This window comes from Physeter macrocephalus, chromosome 14, assembly GCF_002837175.3.
Source record: "Physeter macrocephalus isolate SW-GA chromosome 14, ASM283717v5, whole genome shotgun sequence".
NCBI classification, from domain to species: Eukaryota; Metazoa; Chordata; class Mammalia; order Artiodactyla; family Physeteridae; genus Physeter; species Physeter macrocephalus.
This window is the reverse complement of record NC_041227.1, coordinates 31,435,017-31,452,004: the sequence shown is the minus strand read 5'-3', so window position 1 is coordinate 31,452,004 and position 16,988 is coordinate 31,435,017. Positions and strand designations below refer to the sequence as shown.

General features: G+C 41.6%; 1 protein-coding gene across 1 annotated transcript; it reads right to left on the bottom strand.

Moving 5' to 3' along the window:
- Positions 1 to 5,747: 5,747 nt before the first annotated feature.
- On the bottom strand, positions 5,748 to 16,911 carry BMP2 (bone morphogenetic protein 2). Its single transcript, XM_007103077.3, has 3 exons — positions 16,773 to 16,911; positions 15,286 to 15,635; positions 5,748 to 7,713 (listed from the first exon to the last, which is right to left on the bottom strand). Exons 2-3 carry the CDS (start codon positions 15,626 to 15,628, stop codon positions 6,869 to 6,871), a joined length of 1,188 nt encoding a protein of 395 aa, XP_007103139.1. The 5' UTR covers positions 15,629 to 15,635; positions 16,773 to 16,911; the 3' UTR covers positions 5,748 to 6,868.
- Between the last annotated feature and the right edge of the window lie 77 nt (positions 16,912 to 16,988).

Sequence of the window (16,988 nt, the reverse complement as noted above, 5' to 3'; positions counted from 1 at the left end):
ACTCTGTAGCATCACCGAGGAAGGAGTTATTGTGCGATGGTGGTATTTCAAAATCACCCCTCTGCTCATAAAAGCTGCATTGATCTCACTCGCATATGTATTTCTTTTCACCACAAATAACGCTTAACTTATCCAATTCTCCCCATTTTCTTTTATTCAGCCAAGCAATCTTCAGGTAGTTAAACACACAGCAAATCCTTTGAGATTAGAAAATATTGTAATTTTCTCCTGGGCCTATTTTCTTATTTTTGTTTAGCTCACCCTTTGATTGTCATGAGGTTTGCAGTCTGATTCATTACAGGGCCTTGACGTTGAAGCATCATTATTGTCGTGCCTCCTAATATTGACAAGACAAATGTGCTAGTGAGGACAGTAGGTTTACTGGTGAAGCCAAGTGACTGAGCAATGTTTAAGTAAGTCAGTAGTAAGATTTCTTTAGAGGAGAACATTTTATCAAATTGGTATGTACAGGCCAGACGGGCTTCAGAAGGTCCTAATTTCCAAGACAGTCTATGACGAACAAACTTCGGGGCTCCCTGTTTGATTCCCATGCCAGGAAATCCTGCCTGTAAATGATTCAGAAAATCTGGTAAAGTTTTCCATGGATTTGACTGAATTACAGCACAGGGTACCCTGCGAAGAGGAGAAGCAGAGAGACAGCATCTCAGAGGATGGAGGAGGGAAAAGGGCAGACCTGAAGTGAGCAAAGCACAAGCACGTCAGCTACAAATTGTGTACACATGCAAGATGAACTTGCGAACACACGTCCAACTTGGCAGATGTTTAAAGACTGGGTATTTATAATGTGCTCCTGAAACATCTTACTGAAATGATGATGATTTAAGTGACTTTGATTTAGAATTAGACTTTTAAGAATTTTTAAAAGCATTTCCAACGTTATCTACCAAAAACCAAATGCAGCTTCATGGAGATAGGATTCTCCATAAACTGACGTCTTGTGTTTCTGAATATTGCCTCAAAAAGCAATCTTTTCTCTACCTATTTGCCTTGCACCCATTGAAGCAGCTGGGGGCTGGAGCTCACTTAATTGGTGATTTAAAACACACCCTTGGAAACTAAGCTGGCTTTTTTTTTTGTCCATCCAGGTGGGAAGCGTGTTCCAGCAAATGGGAACAACACTTAAGAAAGTTCTCAAACAGCTAATGCTTTAAGAGCTCAACTTCAACAAATCTTCTACCAGCCATCTCGGCAACAAAAGACCAGGGTAACCTGGTAAGAGAACTAAGCCTTCCATATAAAGACAAAGATAAAACAGCTCAGCAGCCGAGATTCGACATCTTTAAAAATGCCTTTTCAATCTTTAACTTTTGTCTGGTTGGTTGTCTAGCAACCAAGTGCCGAAAAGAAACTCCACCCAAAACAAAGTGAAACAATGCAGACACTTATTTAGGAGTGTGTGTGTATTAAGGTTCTCAGGGTGCAAAGATAGAAACTTGCTTTCAGACAATTAAAGCAGAAAAAGTCCTGATTGTAGATGGCAGGAAAGGAAGTTGGGAGTGAGGAAAAAGCAACTCGAAAATGCATAATGTGGGATGAGGGTATAGTTTCCACACACCGGCCAAAGCAAGGTTTACACTCTTAAGTAATAAAAACAAACCATTAAGCTCGGCCCAGCACTGTCAGGAAGTATAAAACAGTTCTTGAAACTTTGCAGTGACTATACAAAGCTTTTCATAAACTCTGTTTCCTGATCTTCATTAAATGTTCACATCAAGTTGCCATGGGGCAATTAGCTTGCCTCCTGAAATCAATAAAGAATCAACAATTTGGAAATAGTTGTACAGTAAAATAGTTCAATAATTATTCTCTCATCGTGTTGTGGCCAAGCAGTTCCAGTGTAAATGCAGACCAGATGAGAGCCTGCTCCTCACGAGGGGAGCTTTCAGCAATGGGCGGTTTGCAGAGAGAGCTACTCATCGGCACGCACTGCAGCGAGAATGCAGTACGGGCACTGCTTGGAGTGTGGCCCAGAAGGCAGGGCAAACACGGGCTGGAAGTGGCGTCCAAGTCAGTATCTGGCACACTGCTTACGCACCTCAGAGGGACTCAGTCCAAAGTGTGGAGACCGAAACGAAATCATAGACCCAACAGATACAAAATTAGGCACCCTACACTCAGCATTTGGACCCCAGACAGGAACAAACCAAGATGTTTTTCCCCTGGGGTATATATATCTGCAAGAGAAAACATATATATATATATATATATATATATAGTCTGTGTGTATATCTATATCGTTATATGTCTACATTATATATGTATATAAAGAGTGTATTTGAGATTAGGATTCATTCATTTCAGCATTTCTTCAACCAATATTCAAATCTGAGCTGCTTGTAAGAAATCTTCAAAGTGCTCCCTTAGAAAGTAAAATGAGGCTACTAAACAGATGACCTTCCTAAGACGTTTTGCTACAAAAGAGGGGCCAAGACAAAATTCTTTCTTTGCTGACCCCCTTTGCAGACGGAAATCAATTCCTTTAACTTTTGCTAGTCAGAGCCCATTCACTTCAGTACGTTCTTCGAAGCCAACCGTGGCATCACAAATTCCAATATCCATTAAATCAAATGTCAAATACTAGCTTGGGAAGCTTTATATCACCCTCTAGGCTCAATGGTGCTGTAGAGTAAACTGTCTTGGAACTTGAAAAAAAATAAAGCATCATTTTTAGTATAAACAAATGCTTCAAATGTATGACATCTATTTGCTGCCTTCAAAGGGAAAACCTTTAACTCAGACGCTTGGCACCAAGATCACACGGGATCAACTCAGTGGACTGACTTAAGCGTTAAAACTTTTTAAAAGTACGTTAAGGGCTTGCACCTGCTCTCCCATCCACATAGATGTACTGACATGTATTTGACTAAACTGACTACATACATGCCCAAGCAAGCAAGCTGAGCAGATTTTACAAGATAAGCAACCAAGTGTTTTCATGTCTGAGGGTGGCTAGAACACAAAATTGCCAGTCATCTTGTGGGGGAAAAGAATGCCTTTGAAAAAAATATGTAGGGCATCATTTCAGATAAAATGTATCCAAATGCCATCCTGTATACAGCTTTTGTTGTTTTGTTTTGTTTTTCCTTTTCGTGCTACTTCTTAGCAAGGGGCCTAAACTTAGTCCCGCTTTCTGCTGTTGTGATTGAGAATTCTTAGAGCCTTGCTACGCAATGTGTAAGACCTGAAGCTGGTGGGTAAAGGCAGCTACGCCTGGAAATGTGTTGGAAATGCAGAATCTCAGGCCCTACCCCAGACTCATGGCAAGAGACCCTCTGTTATAACATGATCCCAAGGGGTCTGTGTACACATCAAGGCTGCATTCTGCTGGAGCTAGTACTGATGATTCGCATGCACATTAAAATCTAAAAAGTTTTATTTAGAGCATTGGTCCCCCAACTTAGGTAGAAGTTCACTTTGAAGTTTGCAGGGCAGGGAAACAGTGAGAAAACTCTGCCCCGGAGAAAAACATAAGGCTGTAATTTATGTCAGTGGCCCTGCAAAAAAATAAAGCAGAAAAGGAATAGAATAGTGCCAGGGCAGTCCTACTTCTTTGTGATTGCCTATCCATGTCACATTTATTTCTACACTTAAATTGTTCTTTACTGCAAGGCTAGGTTCTTTTTGCCTTGTAACAGACTGGGGGGCTGCGGCATCTAACACTCCGTGAATCAATATCTTAACATTAATATGACTCTAGAATAGAAATACACTATTTTAAAAAGTGCTGTGAATTGCACAAATGATTTTTCCACCTCCAATAAAAAACTGAGGAAAAAAATATGGAACACTTAAGATTATCCAGTAATGATGTAGCCTGCTACCTAGACCAGACTGATAGATCATCTCTCCACTCTTGGCCTCTGAGGTACCATTTAAAGCAGCAAATGGAGTAGAAATTACGAAGAAATGGAAGCACAGAGAAATTTGTAAACAACTCATCTTCTTCTTCCCCAATTTTGAAGGCAAAAAATGAAACGAGCAATCTGGACCCGCCATACAGGTTAAAACCATGCCAGGGAGGTGCACACAGCCCAGACAAGCACAAAAAGAGATGACACAATTTAATTTTGAAAGGTGATCTCCCCAAATTCAGAAACTTACTACATTTTGTGAAAAGCCAACTCTAAAAAGATTCCAAGTTTCCTATAGAATAGTGACTGAAAACTGAAGACATTCAGTGTCATGGGGTTAGTTATGACACTTTTTTTCTCAGAATGAAGAATGTGAGACAAAATGTCTGTAGGAATGTAGAATATATGTAAGAATATTATGTTTCTCAAATGAGCTGCCAAGAGGGTCAGAGTCCTCAACTATTAAAAAATCTCTGAAACTAAACTAAAAATGCCATCATCTACATATATGTAATACTAATCACATATATCTTCATATGTATATTTATACATATTACATATATGTCTATATATATTTACACATATATTTATATGTATTTACACATATATTTGTATATTTACACATATATTTGTGTATAATTTATATATATTACACATATATGTCTATATATATTTACACATATATATTATACAAGAACCATTTGAGAACCATTTGAGAAAAGAACATTGGAGAACCATTTTAACCGAGAAAATCAGACCCAATGAAGCAGAGAAATAAAAAGGGATGGAACTGCCAAATGTATGAAATTCTTGTGCTGTACTTTTACAACTCTTATCTGGAGTATTTGGAGATGAGAAAACATGGATTATTATTTTTTAAGATGTTACGACTGTGCAGCCTGCCCCTCACATCCATGGCAAGAGAGGGTGAAGAATGCCAAGGGACAAAGACGATCCCGCCCTCCACAGGGGTGTCTAACACCAATGATACATAAAGAGCAATAGAATCAGGATAAAAAGAAACTAAAAGATTTTAACAGTGGAAGGAATAAAAGATAACTTGTACTAATTTTTTAGAAAAATATGATCTACGTGATCTCAAAACTAGGGTTAAACTTATCACACCCAAAATATAACCCAAAATGTAACAGGGTCATTGCAAGTTAATTCCTGGGAAGGATCTGATGATAACAGTCTGTTCCTTTACTAACACACTTTTTTTCGGCCAAATCAAGGCAGGGCTAGGAAAGGAAATTAGAACTAGGCCTCACCAATCACAGCAGGATCAGAGGTGACACAAAGTCCTAGAAATTGACCTTAAAATACTTCCAGTAAAATTGTGGGGTTGTGGGTCCCCTGGCCATACAAGTATACCCACAGAACCCTTCCTTGGGTCTGATTTCAACCCAGAGCACAGAAGCCCTGCCACTGGTATGTGTTCATTCTGAGCGGTCTAATTCGACTTCATTCTGCTTGGGCTTCAGTCCAACTGGCAGATGTCCTTGTAGAAGCTTGATCTCAGACACTTTCCCTTTCTAATTTTTTGGCACCATTGCCTCTATTGCATGGGATATCATCTCTGAAACTTTATCTTGGGTTCCCCAGGTTTTGCTTGATTTTTGTTGCTTTGGTTTTCTCTTAAATCTTCCTGCCCCAAAGAGGTTGATGTGAAATACTAAATCATTGATTAATTCCTAGGAATTAGCCAATGACTTGCCTGCAAATTTCCAACCATTCCTTGCCTTCTCCCTACCTCCACCTCCCTCCAAAATGAGTAGCCTCAGAAGCAAAAATGCAAATACAAGGTAATCTTTGTGAACGCTGTACAAATGCACCAGTTTCTCTTACAGGTTGGCCTTTATAGAATGAAATGCCAGAGCTTTGATATTTATTATCTGAAATAGGTTTAACATTTGGAGAAATGTGTTCAAACACATAACCTTGGAAAGAAAAGCAAGCTGATGGAACAGAGAACAGGGGTAGGCAGAAAACAATTTTGCTGTGGAGGGGCAAAGTTAGAAAATTGAGTCCTTTTGAGCATAAAGAGCTCTCAGGTGAGGTAAAAGTAAAATACAAATCAATTTTCAACTCTTCATGAGGGCCACTAGATATCAATTTTAAATATACATGACCACATATCAATAATGAAGAAATCTTATGTTTTATTTAATACTTTGGCCAGACCAGCCCCTTTGAAGGGGTCACTAGTTTAGGAAAGAAGAACAACAAACCATCATTCACTTTCCTGCAGGTTCATCGTTTTCTTAATTATTTCTATTGGTCCTGCTTTACTCTTTCTGCAAACTAAGGGGTGGGGGGTTTCTATATTAGATCAGCAATGTCTGGTTCTTATCCAAATATTCCACCTAATAAGGACGTAAGTTCTCATGGACTGGACAACCACTCTGCAACATTCCTGAGAATTGAATAATATAATAATCTTGAAAGTCAGCAGAGTGGATTATCCACTTTTTTTTTTTTTTCTGGACATGAACTTGTGACCTTAACAGTAGCACTGCAAAAATAAAGCAAATGTGCTAAGCACTTTGCCAGAGTAACCTTCCATGTAGACTTTTCATCTTAAATACACACGACTGAAAACAACTACAATTTTTGGAAAATTATGTACAAACCCAATACTTCTTTTGATTACATATAAATACAAATTAGCTATTTTTCCTAAAAAGTGGTTATAATAGTAAATAAATACAAAATAAATCTGACCATTATACTTCATGTGCTGGGGTTGAACCCATATAAAATGTACAACTAAATACATTTAAAAATCTTTAAGGAATAATTCTCTGATTAAAATATTTGTTTTCCCAACTTCTTTTCGTAGATATAAATATATTTTCAAAATAGCTGTTTTTTTTTCTCCATTCCATTCCATAAATAAAGTCTTCATTGGGAAATATTAAAGTGTCAACTTGATTTTTTTTTTTTGCTTTTTTCTAAAATATATATATATATTTATTTTATTTTATTTTGCTGTGCTAACGACACCCACAACCCTCGACAACCATGTCCTGATAGTTCTTTAATACCACCTTTTCATTCTCGTCAAGGTACAGCATGGAGATGGCACTGAGTTCCGTTGGGACACAGCACGCCTTGGGAATCTTAGAGTTAACTGAGTTGACCAGCGTCTGGACGATGGCGTGATTCGTGGAGTTCAGGTGATCGGCCAGGGGGAAAGGGCACTCCCCGTGGCAGTAAAAGGCATGATACCCCGGGGGAGCGACGATCCAGTCATTCCACCCCACGTCACTGAAGTCCACGTACAAAGGGTGTCTCTTACAACTGGACTTGAGGCGTTTCCGCTGTTTGTGTTTCGCCTGACGCTTTTCTCTTTGGTGGAGAGGGTGTCCTTTCCCATCGTGGCCAAAAGTGACCAGCAAGGGCCTTCTCTGTGACCAGCTGTGCTCGTCTTGGTGCAAAGACCTGCTAATCCGCACGTGCCTCTTGGAGACCCCGTGGCTGTCCTCTGGGTGGGCCACCTCCACCACAAACCCGTGGTTGGCGAGCCCCTGCGCTGTCCACCGCATCACGGCAGGGGTGACATCAAAGCTCTCCCACCTGCTGGCATTCTGAGTCACCAACCTGGTGTCCAGAAGTCTGGTCACGGGGAACTTGGAGTTGGCTGTGGCAGGTTTTATAATTTCATAAATATTAATTCGGTGATGGAAACTGCTATTGTTTTCCAAAGTTTCCTGCATCTGTTCCCGAAAGACCTGAAGTTCTGCTGAGGTGATAAACTCCTCAGTGGGGATAGAAGTTAAATTAAAGAAGAATCTACGGGTTGTTTTTCCACTCATTTCTGGCAATTCTTCCAAAGATTCTAATTTAATGGAAAAAAGTGGAAAAAAAGAAAAATCATTCAGTAAGGCAAGTATGACAATTTGATTGTATATAAGGATTTATATACATCACTTCAGGGTTTGATTTAACACATGTAAAAATCTGCAGCCAGAAAGTTAAAATTTCCCCTTTAGATAAAGAAATGATCCTCTCTTTTCTATACATTTATGTCAATATACACACCATGAAACAAAATTTCACAATTCACTGTTACATGTTTAATCTAATACGTGAATACTGCTTCCAGGTGGCTATAATAATGGGGGAAATGGTGAAGCATTTCTTTGGAATTCACAGACTTTAGGGCAAAAAAAAAATAAAAAGTCAGCACTATAGTTAATAGAGGTCTAATGAGTGAGGATTTGAAGAAATTATTGCATTTCTTAAAAAGAAAAAGGCTTTAATGTCAACCCCTTAAGCAGTATTCTAAAACATTACTCTGCAATTTAGATGATTTACAAATCTCGATATACAGATTTCAGTTTCCTAATTAAAGACTCTGAAACTTAACATCAACGATGACATTTTGCAAAGTACACCCTACTATTTTACTCAAAAGTCCAGAGACAAAGGCATTTACAGGGATCTACTTCTTTGGAAACGTAAGGGTGGTACTAGGACACTGTAGTAATTAAGGCTGGATGATTTCAAGAGAAATAACTTCCCAACTTTGTCTGTTCTCTCACCTCTTTATGACCTCAAAAATCAAAATCTCATTTTAGATGCTTTTGGGAAAAAAATAATTCTCTTCTGTTTGTAATTCCTTTATCTTTAAAAAAAAATAAACCATATTAAAAATATACACCTACCCAATAATAGGCTACAGGATACAGATAAATCTCCCCCAAATTTATAAAAATCTACAGAAATGCCATTATGACATTCATGACGTAAGGGATAATCTAATTACAGAATAATCATTTTATATCTATTATCATTATTTTAAAATAGTCATTTAAGTGGGCTATTCATAAAAGTTCTTCCTGATTTAAAATTCCAGAATTTCAATTTTAAGGAGTACCGCTTGTCGAGCAAACAATAAAATATAATATGGCACCTTGAAGTATAGTCTGCAAATCATCAAAGGTGCACATTATTATTAAATTGATTGTAAACAGCACTAGAATTTGGGATATTTGGGTTTACTTTCTACTAGCTTTACCACATCCTGTTATTTCACTGTCAACAAATTTTACCTGCTTCATTCAGGATCCAAGCTGAGTGCTAACAAAATCTATTTGGCCATGTCATCACCATAAGAGGAAACCATATTTTCATTAATTTTCTGGTTGTATTTCTCCTGAACCAAACAGCTATTCATTGTTCACAAAATTTAGACACCTTAGCAAAGGATAATCACTTCAGATCGCTCACTCAAAGGTTCTACCTGTGTAAACCTTCATCATCAAAGCAACAGTCATCACTGCAAGCTAAGGTCAACAGGGGTGGTTTATACCAAATTATGGAGGAATGCTTTAATGCAACGTTTCTCAAACTTCAACCTGTGTGCAAAACACCTATAGGACACCTTAACTCTTCAAATGCAGATTCTAATTCAGTGGGTGAGTCTGGGGTAGGGCCTGAGATGCAGCATTTCTAGCAGCTCCCAGGAGAGGTAATGCTGGAAGCTGGTGAACAGCCCTTAGAGGCTAAAGGTTTTAGAGAACGTTTTTCACATGCAAGTATAAATTGCCAGGAACGTATTTTAAAGTGCCTTTTTGTTAAATAATATAGATATGAATAGAAGAACCATTAGCGTTGGCCAAGGAGTAAGACTTGAGGCCGGGGTGAGCAGCCAGACTCAGAACAGAAAGATCTAAAGCTCCACTCCTTGGACAGGGAGACCATCAGGCCAAGAAGGGAGTCCCCCACGGTCCCCTCAAGCCTGCTAACCCACACCCGTACGGATACCTTTGGGGAGCCTCTCTAAACCCTGCTGCTGGCTAATCGTACTTCAGGCCAGGCACTATTTTTAAAATAACCCTCCCACCAATCAACCAGAGCTCTCCTCTGTGGCTCCGACAAGTATCAAGGGTTGTGTTTAGCCCCTTCTTTCCTTTCCTCCCTGCAATTCAGGAGCCCTCTGATGTTTCCCCTGAAGGCACTCTTTCAGCAGAGAAGCCACCAGCTACCAGAGAAAAAAAGAGTGACCTAAAAATCAACACATCCTTCAGACACAATGACACAAAGCCAAGGCCTGGACCCTGGCAACTGACTTCGCTGATCCCAGCACACCTAAAAGCACTCTCTCTTCTTTTAAGGAGAGGAAGGAATGGCACATTATCCAGGGCCTTTGGGGAACAGCTGTATTAACAAAGGTGCCCAGAGAAATCATACATACACACACACACACACACACACACACACACACACACACACACACACACACACACACAGAGCCAGGGGGAGGATGAAGGAACAATCTCCCAGGTAAGCACGAGAGACAAGTAAATGAAGTAAAGAGGATGGGTACAAAAGGGGCATTAAATAGAACAATAACCCTCCAAAAGACTAACATGACACACACACACACACACACACACACACACAGAGCCAGGGGGAGGATGAAGGAACAATCTCCCAGGTAAGCACGAGAGACAAGTAAATGAAGTAAAGAGGATGGGTACAAAAGGGGCATTAAATAGAACAATAACCCTCCAAAAGACTAACATGAGACTGAATTATATAAAACTGCCACCATTCAGCTGGATTTAACCTATAAAAAAGCAGTTTCATGTGCTTCAAAATCTCATTGGAGGTAAGTGGCCAAAAGGATAATCACATAGCAAGGGAAAAAATTACACTATTAAACATTAACAAGTAATGTGAAGATCCCTCTCCAACTTTGCAGTTTCATCTCAGTCAGCCTAATCCCTGAAGGACCACTATCCCTCCTTAATACAAAGGCCTCCATGACAAGACCCCTGACCGCAGACTCTGGTCACAGAAATAAGTCAGAAAGTCACAGGAACCCCCAAAACCCAGGAAAACAACTGACCAAGGTTAGGGCATCTACTACCCTCTCCTTTGATCTTCAAGGGAACATGAATTTTTTCTAGAAGGTAGAAAAAAATCTGAACCTTTTGAAATGAAGCAAAGAATCTGCAAATCACCACATCAAGCCTAGGGATTCTGAAAATATGGAGCATTTACCTAAGTAGGTAATACATGCTTTTCTAGAGGTATATACAATTATTAATTCTCTGTAAATAACCTTATTGAATAAGCTGCACTTGCCATGGGATCTGAGGATTCCAGCCTATCTTAGACATGGGTTCTTGAACCTCTAAGTTCTTATCCAAATAGATGGAGCTATGGCTGCAAAAATGTGGGAAAGTAAAGAAAAATAAGGCAACAATAACATTTGACCTCTCCTCCAAAAAGTGAAGTTCTAACTTAATCATCTACGCTGTCAATTATTCATCTACATTCGAAAAGATGAGATTGAATTCCCTCAGCTAGCCTAGGTCCACTTTGGCCTCCTCTTCCCTAGACCAGGAGAGAATAGGACATAAAGAAACAAGTCATCACGGTAACGACAGCAAGTGTGCTGAATGGTTGTTTGTGCCAGGTCTGGCACTAAGAACTTTATATGAATTACCTTATGACAAATCAGTTAGAGAGGAACTGTTACTAGCTCCATTTTGTAAATGAAATAGTTGGAGCTCAGAGAGGTTATGTGACTTTCCTAAGGTCACAGAGCTAGTAAGCTAAGAACATAACTATGAACTTTAGTCCACTGCAGCTCCCAAGATTCTGGCCACTAGACGGCACCATCTAACATAGGGGAGGAGTCAAAAACTCAAGCAAAAGTCAAAACCATTAGAGGCAGATTTATATTTAACACAGTGATAACCGTAGGGCAAGTTCTGTTCCAGTTAAAGGGATAAAAATGGTGGAAGAAGCAGACAGAACAGAAAAGTAAAGCAGAAAAGTAAAGTGGCAGGGGCCACTGGGACATACAGATCTTGTGTGGAACAACAGATATTTTGTGACTGCCTGTTTGTCCTACAGTATGATGAGGACAAGTTTTGACGAGTTTTAGCAAAAAGTGAGTTGTCATTACATTTTGAGAATTTTGCAACACTCTTTAGACAAAAAATGTCCACTAAGAAAACAACAATAAAAACCTGGGAATGTTCTAGTAAATCAGTAAGGTTGGAAATCATTGCCCTGAAATAAAATGAAAGTAGTGGAGAATAATAAATAAAATTTTCCAAAATATAAAATAATGGTTAAAGAATTGATGTATCAAGGAGAAAAAAAAAACGATAAAATACAAAAGGTTAAAATGAATCAGTTAAAAAAACAAAGACAACAAAGGAGGTGGCAGCTAAAAGAAAGAGCATGGTTGTTGTCACCAACCCTGATTTGGCCTCTACCCACTCTCTTAGCTCCAACACCTTTGATGATCCACGGCCCTCTTATTGTTGCTTATTTGGTGAAATACACAAAGGGCAAGTCTTAAAAAAAAGACAGAATAGCTCAATGAGGAGGGATCAAGGGGGAACAGAGAGGAACCACTAAGAAAGAGGCAAAATGTAAAACATAAGTGCAAGAACTATCTCTGGGCACCAAAGCCTCAATCTCTATGAGCATTTCCAAACAGAACGCCTGTTCTACCTAAAGGGGGCCTTTCACAATCACAGTGAAATACCTGGGGACACTAGGGAAGCACCCCAAGTGAGCACTGGTTTGGGGGGGTGTATGTGTCCAAATCCTTTGGTTGCACTGGGAATTTGTGATACTAGTGCTCCATCACAGAGCAGTGGTTGTTTCTTGAACTTTCCTTTTAAATGGATATTTTCAAGAAAATTCCATTTGTGGGAACCGGGTTAATCTCTATTTCAAAGCTTCAGTCATAGAGGCAAATAATTCAGTTATTTTGGGCAAAAAGAGAACTGTGTCCTTCAGAGTCTGGAGGGTGAGCACGTGGTCCTTCCATATTCCAATCTGACAAGAAAGAATGAAGATTTTTTGCAAGGCCAATCAAGTCAACCAATTTCAATGTGTTTTTAACTACAAGCAAAACACAAAACACTGTTTCCATTTGAAGAAGTGATTTTTCTATCCTCAGTGGCAGTTCCGAAGCACTTTTTTAACAACTTTGAAAAAAGAAAAATTTTCCAGCGCTTGGGCTCTCCCGAATAAAAGCCACTGGAGAAAGGACTAGACAAAGCTTAATAGGAGAAATGACAACTGATAATTTCTGTGTCATATCACCTATGACGTGGACCCATTATCTTCACACATCAGCTGAAAGAATGCCATCATGATACTTCTTGTCTTGTATTTCGCCAAATCACCCAGATCCCACCCGCAAATAAAACCAACAGGTAATTCTCTTAATCAGGTCCTTTGGTCCTTTACCAAATAAACGTCCACAAAGGCTCTAGGAACCAAAGTCTACTCTTAAACCTGCAGCCTTAATCACATGGTTTATTAAAAGACTTTTTAGTGCCATGCATGGATGTTTTATAAACAAGAATATTTACAAAAACCAAATTCTGGTTTACGTAAAAATGAAACGGTCTTCAAAAGAGGGCAATTTGTAGCTTAATGATTATATGTTAGTCTTAAGAAGAAAAGGAATGGGTTTGTTGAAACTTGGGGCAAACATTACATAGCTTTTTAAAATTATCTAATTGCATAAAGATCTGAAGTTATTGCTAGTTGATTTTAAGCAAGTTGGTAACTTCTGCACTATTTGGTGCATAACATTTACACGTTTAAAGACATAAATTCTGACTTATAAACTCAAGCATGCTATTTAAGTTAAAATCATACACTCCAATAAGCTCTAGCCTGTTTAGTTTTGGTTGAGCCACTTCCAGAGGAAGGAGAAATATGCAGACTTCACTGATGGAATCCTCATGCAACTGAACGTTTTTAGGTGTCAAATGCCTTAAATGATCTATCTTCCTTTAAAGTTCTAAGAGACACACACAGTGCCTTCTTGGCCTTAAAAATAAAGTTCAGAATGGTTTCCATGCTATATCTCCAGGAGAGGTGGCTGAAATAGCAATTCTTATTACTCTTCTATCCAGAAAAACAATTCTAATCAGCAGCAGCTGGGAATGACGAGCTGGATCTATAATCTCCCCAAGGTGGTGATGACAGAATGTACAGGAACAAGAACATTTCTGCATGACAAGAGACAACTTCTGCTTTCAGTGGATGAATCCTGAAGGAGTAAAATGAGATCTTATTTCCTTTCAAATATGATTTCTGCTAGCAGAGAGCACCTCACTTAGAAATGTGCTGAAAAATGAATTGATTTTTCAATTCATGTCCCCTTCATTATGTATAGCTGCCTTGATGAAGTCCCTTTTGTTATGTGACCGGTCTTTAGGACCCCTTCCCACTATCGACTGCTGTTCTCACAAGTATAAGTTCTCCTTCACACTGGCAGAAAATGCCTGGCTGTGACACTACTGATTTGTGTATATCAGAGGGTAGATTTCCACTTGAAATTGACCACCTCAGCAAGGCAAGGAAAGAAAACCGGAACAATATCCCAGTTCCCTGATATCCTACAAGTGGCTGCTCTGTGATATACAACTCTGGACCATTCTCTAGAACTTGAACGAACCTGGGCTCGTTTAGAATGTGTTAAGCCAAAGAAGCATTTAAAAGTGTAGAAGAATAATTTAAGTGGAAAATATTTTTGACCAATTGCCCTAAGATCTTGGGTACAACAGATCTCACTAGCTGCTCTAAGACATTTCAAATCCACTAAATGCCTTTCTGATGAAACAAGCATAAATATCCTACCTTTAAAAAACCACATCCAGTATCATAAAAGAAAAAAAAAAGCCCACATTTCAATGCACATGAAGGAAAACAGGCAGTTGCTGCAAAATCTTTTATCTGAAGGCTAGCCTTGCCTCTACTCCGGAGTTCATCTCAGATTTAAGCACAAGACAAGAAAGTCATTGTGGAAACAATAAGATTGACTGTGGAATTGATCTCCCACGAGGATTAGAGAGGGATTTGAAATCTTCCAAACCAGGTCCAGATCTACTGTAAATTAGAAAGACATTGGAGCCCTGGGCTTTGATTTTTCAATACTATCTCTGAAAATTCTGCCCTTGGCTCTGTCACGCTTGAAACCCCGGCTTAAGCAAGAGAAGCAGATTTATAGAGCAAAGGCTTCCAAACAGACCTAAAGAGATCCCAATCTGCCCCCCTCCTTCTCATTCTTCTCCTATGGAATTCTTGCACGTTTAGCTGACTAGGGGCAAGCCTTTTGCCCTCATCTTCCCCATCACTTGATTTCTCTCCAGTTCCTGGAGGAGGAGTCGCTCTTCTGGCTGCAAGCCAGGAAAAGGGTGCAGATTTACCAAAGGGGAATCCCTGGCTCTCCCGCCACACAGGCAGTGAGTGAATGCCAGGTTCGTAAAGGTTCTTACAGCGGCAAACATGGAAACATCTGCAGCGCCCCGGCCAAGCTGCCCTTCCAGGGACGCCTGCTGTCTGCCCACTGTGGGGCGCTTGGCTGGACGACTCCCCGCCCCCGTCTCCGCCCCCGCGCCCCGGCTCCAAGCCTCACCTTCGTGGTGGAAGCTGCGCACGGTGTTGGCGAGGCTGGCTGCCCTCTCCAGCCGGTGGTCCGGGGCGGGCGCGCCAGGCTGGCCCGAGTGCCGGCGGTACAGGTCCAGCATGTAGGGGGGCACCACGGCACCCCTGCTGGGGGTGGGTCTCTGCTTCAGGCCGAACATGCTAAGCAGCCGCAACTCGAACTCACTCAGGACGTCGTCCGAGGGCTGGGACGAAGACCGGCCAGCAGACACCGCGAACTTCCTCCGGCCCAGCTCGGGAATGAGGCCGGCCGCAACGCCCAGGAGGACCTGGGGAAGCAGCAACGCTAGAAGACAGCGGGTCCCGGCCACCATGGTCGACCTGAGGACAGGGCCGACGTGAGTCACGGAGTTCTCCGCCCAGCCCTTCCCCCTTCCGCCCCCGCGGTCCCGGCTCCCGCTCGGTCCCCTTGCTTCCTCCTCCAGGGTGCCCACCCGGCTGACAACACTCGCGGAGACACTTAAGAGGAGCTGAAGCTCAAACGTTTGGGAGAATGGAAGACTCTTAGTTCCTGAGCCAGATGGATTTCCCCCTCCCATTACATTCTCAATCCGTCTGACAAGATTTGTCCCCACCCCACCCCGCGTCAGTGACTGTCACCTTTTCTTTCTGTGACACGCTGACAGCCTGTGCAAAGAACCTGGGGAAACCACCGTTTGGTCTCACACCCCTCCGTCCCCTAAACTAACCCAATCACACAGCGCTCGCTTGCATATAAACACAAACGGTGCATGTGACTTCCTTAGAGGCACTGTATAGAACTTCCTGATACACACACACGGTCTATAACTTCCAGAGCCAGTAAACTCAAGGGCACAACTTCCGAAGTTACTTGCAACCTGTGGCCCACGTCTCTAACCTCAGAGGTGTCAGGGAAGGCCACTCCATCCCCGAACCCCCTCCCCCCGATGCAGTCAAGATACGCAGGTATCTTCACAGGATTACGTAGATGGCTAATATCTATTAATTCCCGTGTCAGCACAAGGTGGCACGAAAGAACTGCCCCCTCGCATTCCTGGAAACAAACAGGGAGAATCCCAACTTCTAATATTTTCCCAAATGGGACGCAGCTCTGAGTACAGAGAGCAGGTCTCCCGGAGAAACTTGAAAAAGTCAGAAGGGATCGCCACGGCAAGGCGTACAGGTTGGCAGCTAACGGGTGAAATCCAGGGGCCACCCTCTCCAAGGGATTTCTTTGACTTAAAAAAAAAATCATCTAAGTGTTAACAGCCCTAATAAAATGCCGAAAAGAAGGGAAGGAGGAGGGGCGGAAAAGTGCGAGCCGGGAGTGCAAAGCCGACGGTCGCCCGGCGGCGGTAGGATGGGGGCATCCCCGCAGGAGCTCGGCTGCACGTGGACCTGCTCTGTTTATGTCTGGCCCAACCTGGCCCCGGGAGGGGCTCATCCGCCGGGGCCCCGCGCCCACCCACAGCCCCGGCCTCGGCCCACGTTGTCTACCTTTAGGAGACCGCAGACCGTCTAAGAAGCACGCGGGGACACGTCCATTGAAAGAGCCTCCACATGGAAAAAGCTCTGGCTGAAGGACCTGGCGCAGGGACCGGGTTCCCTTCCTTCGCCTCCTCCTTCTCCTCCCGGGTGCCGGCCGGGCAGTCTCTCTCCGCACGCAGGGAAAGGCGTCTAGAGTCGGGCCCAGCAGTGGAGTGGAGGGGCGGC